This window comes from Bos javanicus, chromosome 17 (genome assembly GCF_032452875.1).
Source record: "Bos javanicus breed banteng chromosome 17, ARS-OSU_banteng_1.0, whole genome shotgun sequence".
Taxonomy (NCBI): Eukaryota; Metazoa; Chordata; class Mammalia; order Artiodactyla; family Bovidae; genus Bos; species Bos javanicus.
The window spans coordinates 18,890,710-18,910,341 of NC_083884.1; the positions used below are offsets into that span (position 1 = coordinate 18,890,710).

Genomic DNA, 19,632 nt, shown 5'->3' on the forward strand with positions numbered 1-19,632 from the left:
TGAAGATCCTGTGTGTTACAACTAAGACCCAAAGCAACCAAATAAATAAATGATTATAAATTAGATGTTTTCCCCTAAGTAACAAAAATGTAAAGGATGAACAATTTTCAGTGTTAGCAATAAAATAAAAGACAATCTCAATACACTGTTGGTGGCAACAAAAACTTTTATGGAAGGCTATGCAATTCTCATCATCTTTGACCTAGTAATTTCCTCTTCTAACAATCCCTGCTAAACAAATATGTGCACAATGATGACTTACAGGACATTTACTTCAGCACTGTGATGGGGAAGAGGGAACCCTCGTTCCCATTAACAAAATTTAAAATGTTGTAAACTTTAGAACATTGTGAATGATATCATCCCATTTATGGGTTAAAAAATAAAACGAACAAAAGAACCACCCTGAAACATATGTGCATATGAAACTGAAAATGGTAATTGTGCACAAAAGAAACTGAACATTTAATAGGGATAGCCCTTTGAAAGGAGAAAACCTTCAGGAGGGAGAAAAGTGAAGACGGATTTTCACATATGCTAGGTGTTTTTCTGAGTTGCTTTAACTTTGTATATTCCAGAGTTAATTGTGTATGGGGACTTCCCAGGTGGTCCAGTGGTTAGTACTACACACTACCACTGCAGGGGGGACGGGTTCAATTCCTGGTTTGGGAACTAAGATCTTGCATGCCACATGCGTGGAAAAAAAAAAAAGTTAACTGTATGTTATTTGCAGAATTCGAAGAAGATGTGGAAGGCAGGAAGAGTAAATAGGAAAGTAAATAAGCAAAGCCAGAGGATCACTGCTATCATCTTCAATTATAAATTGTCCTACAGATTCTCACTAGCATTTTCTTTCCAGCTGAAGCAATAACAGAGATTTAAGTGAAATCTGTACAAGGGTTTCAATATGTGACCTAGAATCTAAATTGTTCTTGCTGCTGCTGCTAAGTTACTTCAGTCGTGTCCGACTCTATGCGACCCCCATAGATGGCAGCCCACCAGGCTCGCCCGTCCCTGGGATTCTCCAGGCAAGAACTCTGGAGTGGGTTGCCATTTCCTTCTCCAATGCATGAAAGTGAAAAGTGAAAGTGAAGTCGCTCAGTCATGTCTGACTCCTAGCGACCCCACGGACTGCAGCCTACCAGGCTCCTCCGTCCATGGGATTTTCCAGGCAAGAGTACTAGAATGGGTTGCCACTGCCTCTTAAATATTGTATAATAACAAATTAACAAAAGGATCCAAAGGTCTTTAGCAGGAGGAAGAATATAAAAAGTAACCAACCATAACCTCAGAAGAGGAGAAACTCAGGACTGAGGAAAAAAATTCTGACACAGTTTTTATACCCCAACTCCCCTAACATTTTTGCCCTGAATAAAGTCACAAAATTTTTGGACAATTAATTTTTTATCTTTTTACATGCATAGGTCACTTTTATTCTGAGATCCTTTCCCAAATAATTATTTTAAGGAAGACTTCTTCCTACACATCCTGACATCTTGCTATTAAAATGGCATGTTAAAAATGGTCAAGTGATAAATCACTCAGCAATGTTACTGGCTTAATTTTAATTCTAACCTGGGTATTAACGTTCAAGCAATATCCATCTTTTAGTATGTCATGGTTTGTGCTCAGTCGTGCCTCACTGTATTTGCGATCCCTCGAACTGTAGCCCACCAAGCTCCTCTGTCTATGGGATTTTCCCACCAAGAATACTGGATTGTTTTAATTGTTTTAACCTGGGTTGCCATTTCCTCTTCCAGGGGATCTTCTCAACCCAGGGATCAAACCCCTGTCTCCTGCATTGGCAGGCAGATTCTTTACCACGGAGCCACCATATTAAGTTAAAGTTGATGAAATTCAACTCCTTAAAAGCTAATGATCTATGGCTGATTCATGTTGATATTTGGCTGATAACAAAATTCTGTAAAGCAATTATCCTTCCATTAAAAAATAAATTAATATTTTAAAAAGCTAATGATCAGTTACAAATTCTTGCTTAACTTTTAAAGACTATAGTCAATAGTATTTTTCTTTTGTTGCTCAGAGAAATTCACAAAACAGCCATCGCCGTTTTCTAAAGCATGGATAACATTGTCCCACAATGTGCAAACAGAAAGCTCAGGAAAAAGGCTTCCCTGGTGGCTCAGTGGTAAAGAATCTGCCTGCCAATGCAGGAGACACAGGTTCGATCCCTGATCTGGGATGATTCCACATGCCGTGAGGAGGCCAGGCCTGTGCAGCACAATTACTGGGCTTGTGCTCTACAGCCTACATGCTGTAACTACTGAAGCCTACGAGCCCCAGAGCCCTGCTCCACAAGAGAAGCCCCAACAAGAAGTCCATGCAAAGCAACTAGAGAGAGTGGCCCCTCCTCTGCGTAACTAGAGAAAAGCCCCTGCAGCACTGAAGACCCAGCACAGCCGAAAATAAATTTATTTTTTAAAAAAACCATCTTTCAAAAAAAAAAAAAAAGCTCAGGAAAAATCTATGTTACACAAAAACATAAATATACATATAAACACCACAGAAAAGAATAACTCTTTGAATACTATACCTGTATCAGCTTCATGTTCTTTATTCTCATCTGTAAGAGGGCTGTCATGAAGCTTCAAATAGATCTCTATAGCAATTCTTGCGGCCTTGAAGTAAAATGGATGCTGTCGAAGTACATCTTCTAGCTTCAGTAAGTCCACATATGATCTAAGGGTAATCTTCCTCATACAGTATGTATGAAAGTCAAACTGGTCATCAGTGATTTCTATAAAATGCTAACAAAATTATCTTTTTTATTATAGTGAAGTACAGCAAAGAAGCTACAAAAATGAAAGCCTTGGAATTACTTGTTTCCAGGGCATGAAAATAAAAATCAGTAAAATTTTAAAATATTAAAAATTACAATAATTGGATTTGAATGCTTTACATATCAATTAAGCAAATACAATAGGCCATTACCTAGCATAGTTTGTGGCATACATTAGTGACTGAATTATTTGCTGAATGAAAGGAAACACAATGCTTTATTTTTCTAGTTATTTTATGTTTATTTGATGAATTCACATTTTAGAATATCAATAAATATCTTTTTTTCACAATGATGCTTTAAAATATATTATTCCTTCCTTAATCATATTTAAATAAAGCTACCATCATAAATCCAACAGAATTTATTAGCATACATAATGGTGCAGTACAGTAGATTTACATGTTAAACATTCAGCTTTTATATTTAGAACAATCTGCAAAGGATTTTAATATGTAGTATTTGGCAATTTTTCTGAGAATACAAATCTGAATCCTATGCAATGAAATGTTGGTATGTGGGAGAGAAATTAGTTAGGAAGTAAGTCAAGTAACCAGAAATTAACACATTTCAACTAACCTCTGGGATTCTCAACTTGTAGTAACAAAAGAAGCATGAATTTATATAAATTATTTATATATATATTAAAAACATTCAAAAAAGTGAAAGCCAACTACTAGTGATAGAAATGACTAAAAAGTGAAAGGACTAAGAAAAGAATAAACATCAGAAAATGAGAAATTATATAGGTTACAGAAGTACTGTGAAAAGGCTTCAAAGCTTGTATCTAATATTTATCAAGGGCATATGGCACCACCAATCAAACTCACAACCATGAGATTTCTAGCATAGCTTAATGAGCTTTGTATGTATTAATGAAGAAGCAGCATCAATTTGAAAGAAACATCCAAAAATCAATGAAAACATAGTCAAGATACAAACTTTCCATTAAGTTTTTCACATGAATTCTGATGGGAAGAGTAGACAATGGAGAAGTCTGCTGAATATGTAATCTATATTATTTTTATTATAAACTTTGAAAAATGTGAATAGTGATTTTTAGCAATTACTTGTTATGCATTAGAAAGTGAGAGAAAAGAAAAATTAAGAGGATTTCCCCAAAACTGTCAATGGGTAACAGAATAAAATGAGAAACGTTTATGTATATATTACTTACTCTCTCAATCTCATGACATTTCTTAAGTGCTTCACCAAATTTATTCATTGCCTTATAAGCTTGGGCACATTCTGTCTGGAACCACATGCACTGCATTTCATTTAAGTTCTCGACTGCTGATGTTCCTTCCTATATGAAAAGCAGACATAATCAAAGACGATTTCTTACCAAATACATTATTACACCATGGGATTTAATTGACTGAATTTTCAGAACAATTTTCTATTTTTTTAAAACCATTCTCAGAGTAAGAGGGAACAGTTAATATGTGAAAGAAATTAGAATTATATTTCTAACCACTAAAAAACCCTCATAAATGATTAATCAAAAAGATCTACATAATTTGGGATGGGACAGTAGCACATACTCAATTAATATGAGTATATTCACCCCTAAAAATTTCAACTGAACATATCTCAATATAAATCAGAGTTTAAAAACTCAGTGGGTTTAAAAACCCATTATAAACCTTATTTGAAAAATGATGTGTGTGTGTGTGCTCAGTCATCTCCACCTCTTTTGTAACACCATGGACTGTAGCCCACCAGCTCCTCTGTCCACAGCATTTTCCAGGCAAGGATACTAGAGTGGGTTGCTATTTCCTACTCCAGGGGATCTTCCCAACCCAGAGATCGAAGCCTGGTCTCTTCCATCTCCTGCACTGGCAGGCACATTCTTTACCACTAGTGCCACCTGAGAAATGTTTTATAGTAATACTGATTTCAATTTTTTTTGTCAAGGCAATTTAATTAAAATCTTATCTTGATATGAAAAATATCAGAAGTAAACTTTGAAAAATAAACAAGTTATACAAGTATGAACTTTTTATTCATAAACAAACAAACTAGCTGTACAAACCCTTGTAAACTTGGAGCACATTTCTTCAGCCTCTTTTATCAAATTGGCTTTTAGCATGTACTTTGCACACTTGGAGTTGATAAACCTGTCTGCTGTGTCCAAGGCCTGGGCCTCATCCATCCACCTTGCAGCTTCTTTAATATTCCCAGCATGCTAAAGTAAGAGGACACAAAAACAAAATAAACCTGTCAGTATGCTAATTTTACTACGCAGGTAATTTCTTTCCTGTTCATAAATAACTAAGACACAAATGCTTCCAAAGGTAACCTTCTATCTCTTACAACCCTAATCAACACAGATGCATACCATCTACTATAAGTTCTGATACCTTTCTGGCAATGTAGACTATGAGCTCTCTGACAGTAAAGATTTGTTTTAAAAATTTTGTCTACTGTTATAACCTCATTGGCTACACACTACAACAGTGCCTGGCATACAGGGAATACTGAAAAATAATGGCTGAATCAAAGAATCAAAACCTTTTAAGTGGGAACAACATAATTCAATGTAAAGGTCATAACAGGCAAAAGGATGGCCAAATTTCTACTCTAAGCTATCGTGGAAACATTACAATTCGGACCACTAATGGGCATTCCATGACGATCCTCATTCTTAATTCATCTAACTAGTCCATCTGGCAAAGCCACAAAACAAATGAGCATTACCCTGGCATTTAAAAACTGCTTTAAAATGTTACTTAATTTCATTATTTTTTGGTACATAAATTATTGGTTTAGAACTTCTTCGCCAAGAGCTTCTATTATTTAATTTATATTAAAACTTTTAAAATGATACTAGAACATATGACTAGAGATTCTCAAGCAAGACACAGGAATTGAAGAAGCAGAGATAACATGTAGAATTCACAGTAGAAATCTCCTGTTTCATTTTATTAAGATTACCAGATACTGATACATGATCATATTCAGATGTTAAGAGAAACAAACATTTCACAGCAAATTTAATTACTTTTGATTATCTTTGCTAGTTAAAATCAAGAAAATAATCAGATATGTGTGAATGCATGAGAACATATATTATGAACAATCATATATATGAATAACCATTGTGTATATTTGTATACACGTGTTGATGTATATATAGATGCAAATAATTGAGCAAATCAGCATGACCATGAAAAGTCTAAAAAGCAGTCAGACTGAGAAAAACATTTGTTATTCCATGTGTGCTGAGCTATCCAATACATCATTTTCCTTAGAGCATTTAGAATGTAACATATGTTCTTAAAAATTTATGTCTCATTACCTCATAAGAAAAAAAGCAGAAAAGATTTTTACCTTATAGATTTTAGCTTTCACAAGAAAGAGTTCTATCAACGTGGGTGTACTTTCAATAGCGGTATTTATGTATTCCAGAGCAATAGATGGCTGACCAATTTTATCATAATGTTGTGCCAAGTAGTACTGGACCCAAAGTAACGTGGTTGGTGGTTCCTCTTTTCCATCATCTTTAAAGAGTGGGGGAGGAGGTAGAGAAAAATTAGTCATTATCTATATTAAAGAGACTAGCCACCTCAAAGTGGCTCTATCTTTATTAATAAGGAAAGTAGGTCAAATCGTGTTATTTATGCATCTAGTTATGAAACTAGCTCTAAATGTATAAGATCTTTGGACAGCACCACACTTTCTGCTCTGTATCATTACAGCTCCTAGCACAATGCCATGCTTATCATAAACATGGCAGATAAATGAGATCAAAGCTGTAACAAATTACCCAAAAAGAAAACTGGGGGGTGGGGGATAGAGACAACAAATTGTACTAGAACTATGGTCAGGATGTTATGTATGAGGGGGGAAAATAAGAATAAAGAGAAAATTTCCATTAATGTAGGGTTAAAAAAAAAAAAAAGAAAAAAAGAAAGGCATGACTGCTTAACTGGGTTTCTAGCTAATGTACCAAACTATACAGAAATATAATTGTGATGTGGTTATTTTGAATTCTGCTGATAAGATTCTTAATATATCTTTATTTTGAATATGCAAAAATGCATACTTTGGGTTAAACTAAAAATTATACCAAAAAATGAGATAAGTAAAAATACTTATTCTGTATTTTAGTTCAGTTTTATTTTTATATACTCACAAGAAAATGTGTAAGTTAAATATACAACCCACACATTAAAAAATGCTTTTTAATACAAATTTCTAAAATCTAAAGAACTGTTATTTGCTTTCAAAGAAAGCAACAGATTGCTTATTTTTATCCTAGTAGAAGTAGGATGGCTCAGTGGACAAACAATAGGAGTGGAACTCACCAACTCCCGATCTGATAGATCTGCAACTAAAGTGCTGCATATTCTTGGGCATGTCATTGAACCTCTTCCACATTTGTAAAATATGTAGGAAAATGCTGATAATCAAAGGAACATCATGATGATTAACCAATGAAACCATGGTAACGCCTTCTAAAAAGTACTATTAAAATTCACCTGAGACCTAGAAACAGTGATCAACTCAATAGCAATAAGCACCCCAGGTCCCATATTGGGTTTTCCCACTGTAGGAAACAGGGCTCCTTGGGAAAAACAACCGATTACAGGTCTGCTATGGGCAAGTATACAAGATGAACTAGAATATTTCTTTATACAAAACTGCAAGGAAGCTATCAACTACTACCCTAGTATGTGAAGGCTGGAACCATTTGAAACTGCAATGATTTAAAACATCAAATATGTTTAAAGCCATGAATTCAAAATAATACCTTTATAACACCTTTGAAGGATGCTACTAATAGTCAATTCACTATTTTGAAATTCATTAGTTCAAACTGGTGAAGAACAAAAAAGTAGGACAGGCAAAGGTGAAAAAGCATTTATCTTGCTTTTTCTGTATAACCTGAAATGCTACATTAGCAGATATTAATATTACTAGTTTGTAATTTGTAACAGTTCATGTAACACATGAAATAAACACTTCATGCCTTCTGATCAAAGGACACACCACCACTTGTGGAATAATCTTGCTCATCTCTTTGTCTTTAAAACAAAATGAGGGAAAAAAATAAAATTTCATCAAACCTGTAGACAGTCAGATCTGTCCATGTGAAGTTTCTGCAATGATGGAAATGTTGTAGATTTGCCCTGTCCAATATGGTAGGCATTAGATTTACAAAGCTATTGAGCAGCACGTGAATGTGACTACTGTGACTAATTAAATTTACTTAATTAAAAAAAATTTAATAGCCCCATGTGACTAATGGCTACCATACTAGACTACATAGCTCTATATTTAACTTACAATGTATAATAAATCCAGAGGACAGAGAAACAACTTGTTAAGCAACACCATATGGGTATATTCAGCAAAAATTAGACTACAGAAAAACTAAACACATACACACACACACACACACAACTAATAAATAAATTGCAGGAAAAAAGAAAAAACAGAGGGGAAACTTACAGATTTATAAAATAAAGTTAAAGAGACATATCAACAAAACTCAAAGTAAAGATTTCATCTGGCTCTTCATTCAAATAAACTTCAGAAACAAAGAGAAAAAATATTTTTAAGGTACCTGGAAATGTAAGCATGGACATTTCCCTTTGATATTAAGGAAGCATTAATGTTCAAGTATGGTGATGCTATTATGGTTGTGATCTTTAGAATACTGAAATATACATGGATGAAATGATGTGATTTGGGGGATTTGTTTTCTAATAACAAGGGAGTAGAGGAATACCAGTAAGAAATATAGATGAAATAAGGTTGCCCATGAGGTAAAAATTACTGAAGTTGAGTGGTGGGTAAATGGAGGGTCATTATATTATTACATGTAGTTTTGGAGATGTTTTAAGTTCAACATAAAATTTTCAATAAGCTACTGTTATCATCTTCTTATCAAATATTTTCACATAATATACATATTAATGCATCTTAAAGGGAAAAATGTTTAAATATACTAAGCTTATTGACCAAATAATGAACAATACTGACCTTCTGATCAAGAATTTCATAATATAGTAAGATTTTTAAGACTTTTTTAAAACATAAAACTTGAGCACTTACCATTGGGGTTAAATAACCGGCAGCTTTTTAGAGAGGTTTCATAACCTACTACTAATTCTTCTATGATTGCCACCTACAGTACAAACACACAAGCACACTTTAGTAAAAAAAAGAAAAAAGAAAAATTATTATATAGTTACTATGCTTGTGTAAAGCATGTTATTTACTATTAGAGGGCTAAATAAATATTCCAATTCCCTCTCTCTTCTGATTCCACCCCCGGTCTCTCACATACATACCTTTTAACCTATGGATAAAAATTTAAGACTATACACTTTTGAAGGTGTGTTTTAAGGCAAAACTTACAGGATGGACAAAAAGAGGTAATGTTATGGATTATTTTTTTAATCTTGGTTCATTTTTATCTTAATTTACATAAATAATACCCACAGTTAATATCTGCACTTTAGAAATCAAGAATTAAATACTATGTGAAAAGAGAAATTCCACCAATAGATGACAGCATCAAGTCTCAATTTCATCATCCAGGGGAAACCATCAATAAAACAGAAGCATGGAATAGTAGGTGGGTTTCTGAGATCTAGGAGAGTGAGTGGCTGTCCCAGTTCTGGTTTCTCTTGAGTCATGACTATACTACTGACTCATGGCTTTGTAAGAGATCTATGAATACTTTTAATTTATAATCCCCTTCTTTGCTTAATCCATCTATAATGAATTTATTACTATAGAAGCTCTCTTAAATGACCTCAACTTAACTGACTCAACATATTAATACCAGCTCTCTCCATTATCTCAAAAAACTGTGGTCACAGCTAGGCTATTCTGAAACATTCATGTTCTTCTGCTCCCATAAAGTGAGCTACATGTTTACGAAGAGTTTTGTTTTCCCAAGCCTGTTTGAATTAGTTGCATTCATTATCATCACTGCAGAGTTTAATCCAATATTACATAAACTTAAGAAATGAGAACAAAAGAAAGAACTGTTTCTGTAAGTTGAATGAATACTGTGTGTGGAAAGACTCAAAAGATAAATTAGGTTGTTTTCTTTTCACCAATCTAGGTTTAAATAAGACAACCATAAAGGGAGAAGTCATAATAATATATATGATTCTACAATCAAGACTGCTTCACAAGCATCACGTTCTCACTCTGCCCAAACTAGAAGAAAAACATTTTATTAATGTGATTTAAGCAAGGAAAAAAAAAGAAAAGTGAAACAGTTGTCAATAAAGCCCATATCCTAGACCTCTCAAGAAAAGACTGGCAAATAAGCACCCTTTCTGTGCACTGGCTTCCCCGGTAGCTCAGTTGGTAAAGAATCCATCTGCAATGCAGGAGACCTGGGTTTGATCCCTGGGTTGAGAAGATCCCCTGGAGAAGGGAAGGCTGCCCACTCCAGTATTCTGGCCCGGAGAATTCCATGGACTGTATAGCCCATGGGGTGGCAGTCGGACACCACTGACCGGCTGACTTTCACTTATGACTTAGACTGTGCTTTAAGTGTTTAGTATGTTTAATCTGTTCCATCTTTGAAGTGTTTTTGTTTTTGTTTTTTTAATCCAGCCAACATGTCTTGTTGTCACTGCACTTAAAATAATCTAAATTAAGATTAAAACACACTTAAACAAGCATTTGAATACTGTATTCATAGCTGAAAGAACAAACTGACTTACTGGGACATTAAACAAATTCTTCTGACAGAATTTTTTTTCTACCAACTAAAAAGGATAAAGATTACTAAGCTAAAACTTAGTTTAGTTTAAAAACAAAAAATTACTTCTGGCTTTCACCCTGAGGAGGGAATAGAGACAATATTGAAGAAATCACTACTGTACCAACTTTTCATACCTGCACTGATTTATTAAAAAGTACAGACCAGAAACAAAAGATAGAAAACAAACAGGTGGTAAATTATTCAGCTAAAGAGAGAAGACAATGAAAAGGAAATAAACAGAAAGCATTTAAAATCTAAGGGCTAGGAAGACTGTTAGCAGATTCACAAAGTGTGTACTACCTGCATGGGTAATCAAAAACCAATTATCCAAACACCAAGCAAAGAAATCATAGTCAAAAAATAAAACAACCAATGTATTTTGCTTTACCTTTTCTTTATCTTTGTATAACGACCTCAAAGTATTGAAGACTGGTGGACAACCCTTGCTGAAGTTCATCCTTAGGAACTTATCCAAACATTCTTTAAACTTCTCACCTTGGAAGAAAAAAATCTTGTTGACTTAAACATTTACCCAGACAACTCTAACACGGCGTACCTTAAAATCTTAATATGCATACTCATATATTTAAAACCAAGGGCAGATATTGTATACCATAATATAATTTCCATTCCTTTGCAATTATTCTCACTTACCAGATAAAAAGTTTAATGGCAGTCTTCTTGGCACTAATCCCCTGGGATATTTAGTCCAGGCCTCCTCATAAATTTTTAGTCGTTCTAACATATTAGCTGCAGACCAAAAAAAATTTTTTCCTTATGTAATTATACATTTTGCTAGAAAATTACAAATTTCTGAAAATATATAAAAATTACCATATTTAAACAGAAAATTTGAACATGGGGAAAAATTATCATAATGTAACCACCTAAATATACCAACCATCATTTTAGAATAATTCCTTCTAAAATTTCCACATTTTAACCCACAATTACATAAAATACATGATTTTCCTTATCCTGTTCTGCTTTAGGTGGCCTTTCAAATTCTGATTCCTCTACTTAGTTCTAAGAAAGGCTCGGTTATTATGTTTCCATAATGGCTTTTCTAATGTTCTCTTCAGCCTCTTCTCTAACATCTTTCATTTTGGAACTTTGATTTATTATCTATCCTCTATCTTGATTTTTTCATATTTCTTTTATATTTTCTTTTACTTTCAGGTGAGAACTTTCCTTGTTCAATCAGTCTTCTACTTCACGAATTTTCCTCAGGTATGGCCTCTCATATTTAATCTATAAAAACTTTAAGTCCCATCAGTAAGTAGGTTTTGTCATCTCCCAGATTCCATTAGGTCCTTTCTCATAACTGTCCGTATTTCCCCACCTCTCTTCATCATGCACTCTTCTGTGCTCTCTACTCTGCCTTTCACCCGCACTCTTATTTCCATGCTAGTGTTACTACAGAGAATGGCCACTGTTACAAGGTTTCTCTCACATTTATCAATGTACCAGGAATAGTTCACTATCAGTTGTGTAGGAAATTTTGCTTCAAATTCTATCATCCTGGATAAGACTCTTGCCTTTTTGTAGATAGCATGTTTCTGGGACTTGTCCTCACAAGTGGGTCCCATTCATGCGAGAGAATGGTTGGGGGAAGAGTCTCTGGACCAAGTTTATTTGCGTTCTTCTTCTTACATAGGAAACAGTGCTTCCCTTTCAGCTTGGCGACATTCACTTGCCCTAGCAGGCCACACTCTGCTATAGCCACAGGTTACCACAGAGTTACGCTTCCTTCTTTCCTTTAGGGAAACAGTTCCATTTCTATAAGTTAGCATTTTCCTTTCATATTTCTGACACTGCTATTCATTTGTGAATTTTTAAAACTTGTTTCCAAAACTCTTTTTACAACTATTTCTATGAATTTGTAGTAGAAGAGAGGTTTCAGAAAACACCTCGCCTGCCATATTAAATGGAAGTTCACAAATGTACTTTTGTATTCAGATTTTGAACCAATTCTTAACCAGTTTTTCTAGTCAGCATTTTCAATGAATTAACACAATGTATGTTAACAAAAGAAGCAATTAAAGCTTATAAAGTAAATTTTAATCAGTGTTACCTGGCTTAAGTGCCTTTTCCAAGCCTTTGTAATAGGCCCAGTTTTCAGGATTTCTCTCTTGCAATCCTCTGTAAACATCAGCTGCATCTTCCAAACGACATAATTGCAACAGAAGTTCCCCTGATTTAAAAAAAAAAAATTGAGTTAACTAAGTATGTTTAACTTTTCCTTAGACTTTCTCTTAAAACCTCTTCAATATTGGGAAGTGGGTTCTCAACTCCCTTCAATAAGACTATTTACAGTGTTACAGTATTGTCTCTCCTTTTTTAAAAAGTTCATACGTAGAAATGTTATCCTCTTCACATCCTCAATTTATTCAGGTATATGTCTAATTCCAGGCTACTTTCTCAAATTGACTGAACACAGTCACTAAGCCATCATCTACTCAGTTACTCCTGACAACATACAGACAATTTGAAAATCTAAATTAATGGCCAGTCCATTACCCTAACCTTGTGATGTTTTAACCAGCTACGAAAAGATTCTGCTCTAGCAGCCCAAATCATGGCCACATTGTCTCTCTTCCAACTAATGAGTATACTCTCTTTTTCATCTACCAAATACGTATCCTGCTTTAAGCTTAACCATCTTGACTTTCTTCCTGTCTCACCAATCCTACCCTTCAATCTTAGAGAAAAACTGTTCCTGTTTCTTCAGGCCTTTCAGCAACCTTTAAAAAGACACTGCTTGTCTTCCCTGGGCTGTATGACCAATCTCATCCGTGAATGACATTAGCAGCCGCAAATATGGTAACTAATCTCAAAACCTAGGCTCCCTGGTTTACCAGTTTTAAGGTCTGTATGATCCCAACTATTCGCTTGCTGCATACCTTCTCATAAAAGAAGCTGCCAGATGAAGGCACTGGGGCACTGGTTTCACTAGAAGCATATTAGCTCCAAACTCACCTAAGCCTCAAACACTGCTCAAGAATCCTTTTCCCTACTTTAATGAGCTCCCATTCACCAAAGGTATTATTTTCAAGCCAAGAATGCATTCTTGCACCCCTTTTTATTATCAGGTAATAAAAATGAACACTTATTGAGTGTGAAAATGACTTTTCAAATGTTTCACATGCATTAACTAATTCAATTCTCAAAGCTCCATGAGATAGGCTACTATTATCTGTGTCATTTTAAAACAAAGAAAATCAGTAAATGCTCCAAGGGTCTCTCAGACAAAGTCAACTGTTAAAGAGTCAGGATTTGAACCCAAGCAATTTGGCTAAAGTAACCCATATTCTTAATGTCTCTATCCTGAGTGGTTCTTACCAGGTGCATTTTTGTCATCCAGGAGACATTTAGCAATACCAGAGGCATTTTCAGTGTCACAACAGGGAAGCGGGTGCTACGGTATCTGATATAAGCTACCGATACTGCTAAATATTATGCAACATACAGGAGACTTCAATCTCCAACATCTCAGTCCCAAAGTGTCAACAACACCAAAGTTAACAGTCTGCTCTACACTGACGAAAAGACTGCTTTACTAAAAACATAAATAATATCCTGTAACCTTTCTCCCATATGCCACACCCATCATATTTCCTTCTCATAATCTTTACCCACCTTTTCCTTGTAGAAGGAACTGATTGCATAACAATTAACAATGAAATTTTCTGCCTAACTATGCCAACCACTCACTCCAGGAAATTCCTAAATTATCCTGACCACCTATCACTAACATCAATGCCTTTGTTACTGGAATGCCCAATGATTGATGATTCTACTTTTAGTTGTTCCCTTCTATTCTCTTTATATTCCCTGTCCCCACCACCTGATTCACCATAGATATTCAAAACATATTTTGTGGAATGAACTGATAGCTGTTTCCTATTTCACTGGGAAAATGAAAGCAAGATAAACTTCCAAATTATCCACCACACTGACACACCTACTTGCCCATACACTCCATCATCTCTAATTACTGTGGATGAACTATTCATGTTGTTATCTAAGGCTAATCCTTCAATTTATCCACTAGATCACATCCCCTCTACTGTATCAAATATTCCATCTCATTATCCGGTGAGCACAATAAATACAATCTGCAAAAATCTTTTGATTCTGCAACCCTTCCACCCATCACTACCCTGGATGTGCTTCCTATACAGCAAAACTACTTGGTTGAGTCATTTATGCAAGCTATCCCTCAACTCCTCTACTAAAATCTCATTGAAATCTACTTGACCTGTTTGGGGTTTTACTACCCTCCTTCCAAATGTTCAGAAAGTCCTTTTGGTAAGGTCATCAGTAACTTCCAAATTGCTAAATCCATAGGTCAATTCTGAGTCCTCAGCTTGATCTGTCATTCTTCCTCACTAATAAAAGTTATCAAAAGAGTAAAATAAAACAATGTACTTAAGAGTATTTGGAACAATGTCATGTATTTCCACAAAGAAACTGAAGCCCAATCTTGCCCCTCATCATATAGCTGGCTGGTAGACAATGAAGGAACTGAAACTGGTTTTTTAATCTCATCATCTTTCCAATTAGTCAGAAATCTACTCCTTTATAACTAATAGACTGCTCAGGAATGATCAAATCATGTGAAAGTGGCTGTCTTGGATCTAGAGTTCACAAATGAGTTCCAGGCGCCTTGGACTTCCATTTTTTTTCTTGCCAGTAGCATTATTCTCTGCTGAAAAGTTCATCACAGAAGAATAATGGCTAAGTCCACTCTGCACACAGACACCACACTTCTCCAGTGTTCAACTTCAAAGGCAGTGAGAAATTTGAAACCAACAAACTTCAGCTGCCTGGTCTAACAAAGGCAAAGCAACATTTCAGAAGGCAAGTCTTAGAAAGTACTCAATTACTTGTTGTTTTTCTTTTGTTTTCCATAATCAGTTCCTGAACTTTTAAAACTACAAAGACTCCTTTTTCACAGCCCTCTAATAAATGGTAACACTGGAGATCTTTATTTAAGGATCTACCCATCCTCCTATCATAATCCACACATACAAACCTGAGTTTCTAGTTCATGTCTTCTGTATTCAGAAAGATATTCAGGTAAACCATAAAGAAGCCATAAGTATACTGCATACCCATAAGCACTTCAGTGAAGTCTGATTTATCAATATATATTACTGACAATAAAGAAGTCTGTTGTACACATTCAGTTTTGCTAATAAGCAGTTTCTTAGAAACTTAATCTTGTCTTTCAAAATTGAGCAAACTGCCTCCTATATTTTAATCAAACTGTAATATTTTCAGATCAGACACTTAAATAAACAATACTGCACTGAGTTACTTCATTCAACAATTTATTGTTCACCATTATTTTTTCCTATAACAACATCTACTGTTTAAATGTTTTTCCTACATTACAAATTATCTGAAGTGCATGAATAAGAAATAGATTTTGTCATCAAAGAGCTATATTATATGCAATGATTTTTCAGGCTTGTTTTTTGTCATAGTTAAATATCAGAATAAATTGCACTCTTAAAAAAAAAATACCTTTGGTTTCTTCTACAGCAAGTTTATCACAAATCTGCTTTTCATAGGTACAAAGATGTTCCAGAGCTTCTCTATAGAGACCTGCTTCACGAAGAACTTGATTCTGATATAAAAGGAGTTCACTATATTCATAATCCACTTTATCAGGGGATGTCTACATATGGATACAAGGAATACTAACAGTGAGAATTTTATTTTCATATTACAAAACTTTTCACACTTAAATACATACAAGCAGTCAAAGGATAATATACGGTTGATAAAACTCATTTTTAAAAATTCCTAAATATCTCTCTAGGAAGCAACTAAAACTGACAATATTAACTTAAAACCCACTGAATAAAATAAGAATCCATAAGTCCTTACATATAATAAATAAATAGGGGAGAAAGGAAAGCTTACTAAAAGTAGAATGTCAAATAAATCTAGAAGGAATAAGAAAAATCACCATTTTGCCACTATCATAGGAATGGCTTATCCAAGGACGAATCATAATCAAGGAATTTCGCTAAAACTAGTGGTGAAAGTCTGATGAGGAAGAGACTACTCATAAAGCCTCACATTATTTATTAAATACAAAAAATAACTGGTTTATAGTGAAGAAACCTGACAGTCACCACCTTAACCAAGAAACCAAACGGATCAGACACCACATGGCTTTTAATGTGGTGAGCGGAGAAGGGCTCAACATCACTTCTGCAGTCTTCTGCCAAAAATACATAACAGTGTCAATACTGAGGAAACATCAAAGAAGTCCAAACTGATGAATATCCTACAAAAGCACTTCCATGACTCTTCAAAACACCAATGTCATGAAATAAAAGAAAGCCTTCGAAACTTCCAGATTAAAAGGGACTATAGGAAAATGATAATTAAATGTGAGGTATGATTCTAAATTGAATCATGGAAATGAAAAAAAAAAAGAAAAAATCCTAGAAAGGATATAAATAGGCCAGTTAGTGAATATTGAATATCAGTTGTGGATTAGATAGTAACAGTCTATCAATGTTAAATTTCCTAATTTTTTGATAATTTATACAATACTATCTATAAGAGTTAACAACTATAGCGATTCTTAGGAAATACCACACAAAAGCATTTTAGGAGTAAAAGAGCATGGTGTCTACAATTACTCTTGAATGTTTTAGGAAAAAATAGCTAAGTACATACAGAGACTATAAACTAAATGTATCAAATATTAACAATTACTTAATGTGAGTGAACTTCTATTATGTTCTTTGTTCTACTCTTGCAACTGTTCTATAAGTTTGAAACTATTTCAAATAAAAAGTCAGTAAATCTGTATACACGTCTCTGTTTTAGTTATACTAAGAATCAGACCTAGTTTACTAGGTCTAACTTCTGGTTGTTACCTGCTGTGTTTTCCTAAATTCTTCTAAAATCTTTGCTGCCATTTCATAATCTTCTAATAAATGGTAAGCAATAGCATAACCAATCCATGATGCTCTCTGTGCAGGTCGAAGTTGAAGTAACTGATACCTCGTTTCCTTTAAAGGAAAAAAGAACACTTTTTCTTAGGTTTACAAAAAAAGTAAATGCTCCTTGAAGATCATATTAACTCACAACAGTAACACAATGATGGAAATGATAATAAAAAATAGTTCTAAACATCCATATTGTGTAGCTTTATGGAAGCATAAAAGTATTTAATAAGCACAGTGAAGCTTCCAAGATAATCTTAGAAATAATTTTTCTAAAAGTTAAGACATGGTACCCTTTATTACTTACTCATCTACTTACTCTGAGAAGAAAGAATGGAAAAGATAGTCCAAAGGTAAAAAGTTTTTTATAAATGCAGTGCCCAACTACTGAGTTAAGATCTTCAGAAAGCAACTCAGTAGGCACTTCATGGAAGAAAAAAAAAGAGGAACTAAATAAATCTGATTTAATAGACTGATTTTTTTTTTTTCCTATTTTTTGGCTGGGCCATGTGGCAGGCAGAGATCTTAGTTCCCATGCCAAGGATTGAACCCATGACCTCTACAGTGGAAGTGTGGTTTCATAACCACTGGACCACCAGGGAAGTCCCTTAATAGGCTGATTTTTAAGGGTTACAATATAGCTATAGTGGTGATCATTTTGCAATGTATAAAAATATCAAAACACTATGTTGTGCACCAAGAACTAATATGGCAGTTAAGGGCAGTTAAACTTCAAAAAAATAAAAGCCAAATAACCAACTAACGAAACTCACAGAAGAAGAAATCAGATTTGTGGTTACCAGAGGTGGGAAGGGGGCAGGATGGTGTACTGCATGAAGGTGATAAAAAGGTACACACATCCAATTCCAAGACAAAATTAAGTTCTAGGGATGCAATGTACAAAATGATTAGTATAATTAACATTTCTGTAGGCTATATGTAAAAACTGTTATGAAAGTAAACCTTAGGAGTTCTCATCATCAGGAAAAAATATAATTTTTTTTCTTTTTGTATTATTTTATATCTATATAACATGATGCATGTTCACTAAACTTGTGGTAACATTTCATGATGTAAATCAAATCATTATGATGTACACCTAAAATGTATGCAATACTGTACATTAATTGTATTTGAGTAAACCTGGAAGGAAAAAAATCTCCCCTCACCAATGTAGCTACAAAAACAGAATGTTAGTCTCTATGGAGGTAAAAAGAAGAAATGTGTGTGTGTGTGTTAATTTTTTACTAAATTAACTCAATCTTGTACAGTAATCCAACTGTGCTTCACAGTAAAGTAACTTTTAAATCTGCTTACTCCAGTTACAAACACAACCACTACTGGAGGAAGGAGACAAATTCAATTAATTTTTTTTAATGGAAAATTTTTTATCAAAAAGTACTCAAAAAAGTTTTAAATACGTTAACAATATTTCCTCATTAGAATAAAAAAATTCTCTACTTACCCTGTAACCCTCAAGATCTCGCATTTGAATTTGTAATAAAGAAAGGTCCCTTAAGATTTGAAGATTGTCTTTATCCCATTTTAGCGCATTTCTGTAACACTTAATGGCTTCATCATATTTCTTGTCTGACCTCTGGAGAAGGCCATAAACATGCCAACCTAAAGGATTTAGTTAAGGATACAACCTACAAGTCAAGAAATAATATTCCAATAATGTTCTCCAGGAAACTCAGAAAGTTTCAGCTGTTTATAAAATTACAAGCTTAAAAAAGAGATGGAGAAGGCGATGGCACCCCATTTCTGTACTCTTGCCTGGAAAATCCCATGGACGGAGGAGCCTGGTAGGCTGCAGTCCATGGGGTCGCGAAGAGTCGGACACGACTGAGCGACTTCCCTTTCACTTTTCCCTTTCATGCATTGGAGAAGGAAATGCCAACCCACTCCAGTGTTCTTGCCTGGAGAATCCCACGGATGGGGGAGCCTGGTAGGCTGCCGTCTATGGGGTCGCACAGAGTCGGACACAACTGAAGTGACTTAGCAGTAGCAAAAAAGAGAAAGAATAAAATAGTAGTAGCTTGATAACAACGGAAAACAATACAGCTTCTCAAGACAAAGAAAACAGGTCTAGCCTGCCTTATTTTAAATAAGTTAATTTA

The 19,632-nt window shown here is 34.5% G+C and overlaps 1 protein-coding gene across 3 annotated transcripts in view; it reads right to left on the minus strand.

Annotated features, from left to right (window-relative positions):
* The window catches only part of NAA15 (N-alpha-acetyltransferase 15, NatA auxiliary subunit), a 72,530-nt gene that overhangs the window by 19,082 nt on the left and 33,816 nt on the right, over positions 1-19,632 (minus strand). For 2 of the 3 annotated variants that reach the window (XM_061384157.1, XM_061384156.1), the window contains exons 4-14: positions 18,978-19,135; positions 17,444-17,578; positions 16,071-16,224; positions 12,613-12,732; positions 11,193-11,288; positions 10,927-11,033; positions 8,864-8,936; positions 6,134-6,303; positions 4,836-4,988; positions 3,978-4,106; positions 2,555-2,768 (exon numbers count right to left, since the gene is read on the minus strand). In XM_061384157.1, coding sequence (XP_061240141.1) covers positions 2,555-2,768; positions 3,978-4,106; positions 4,836-4,988; positions 6,134-6,303; positions 8,864-8,936; positions 10,927-11,033; positions 11,193-11,288; positions 12,613-12,732; positions 16,071-16,224; positions 17,444-17,578; positions 18,978-19,135 — 1,509 coding nt within the window. Of the gene's footprint in view, positions 1-2,554; positions 2,769-3,977; positions 4,107-4,835; positions 4,989-6,133; positions 6,304-7,110; positions 7,206-8,863; positions 8,937-10,926; positions 11,034-11,192; positions 11,289-12,612; positions 12,733-16,070; positions 16,225-17,443; positions 17,579-18,977; positions 19,136-19,632 lie in introns of those variants that run through there. The other variant, XR_009730276.1, reaches the window with a different exon arrangement.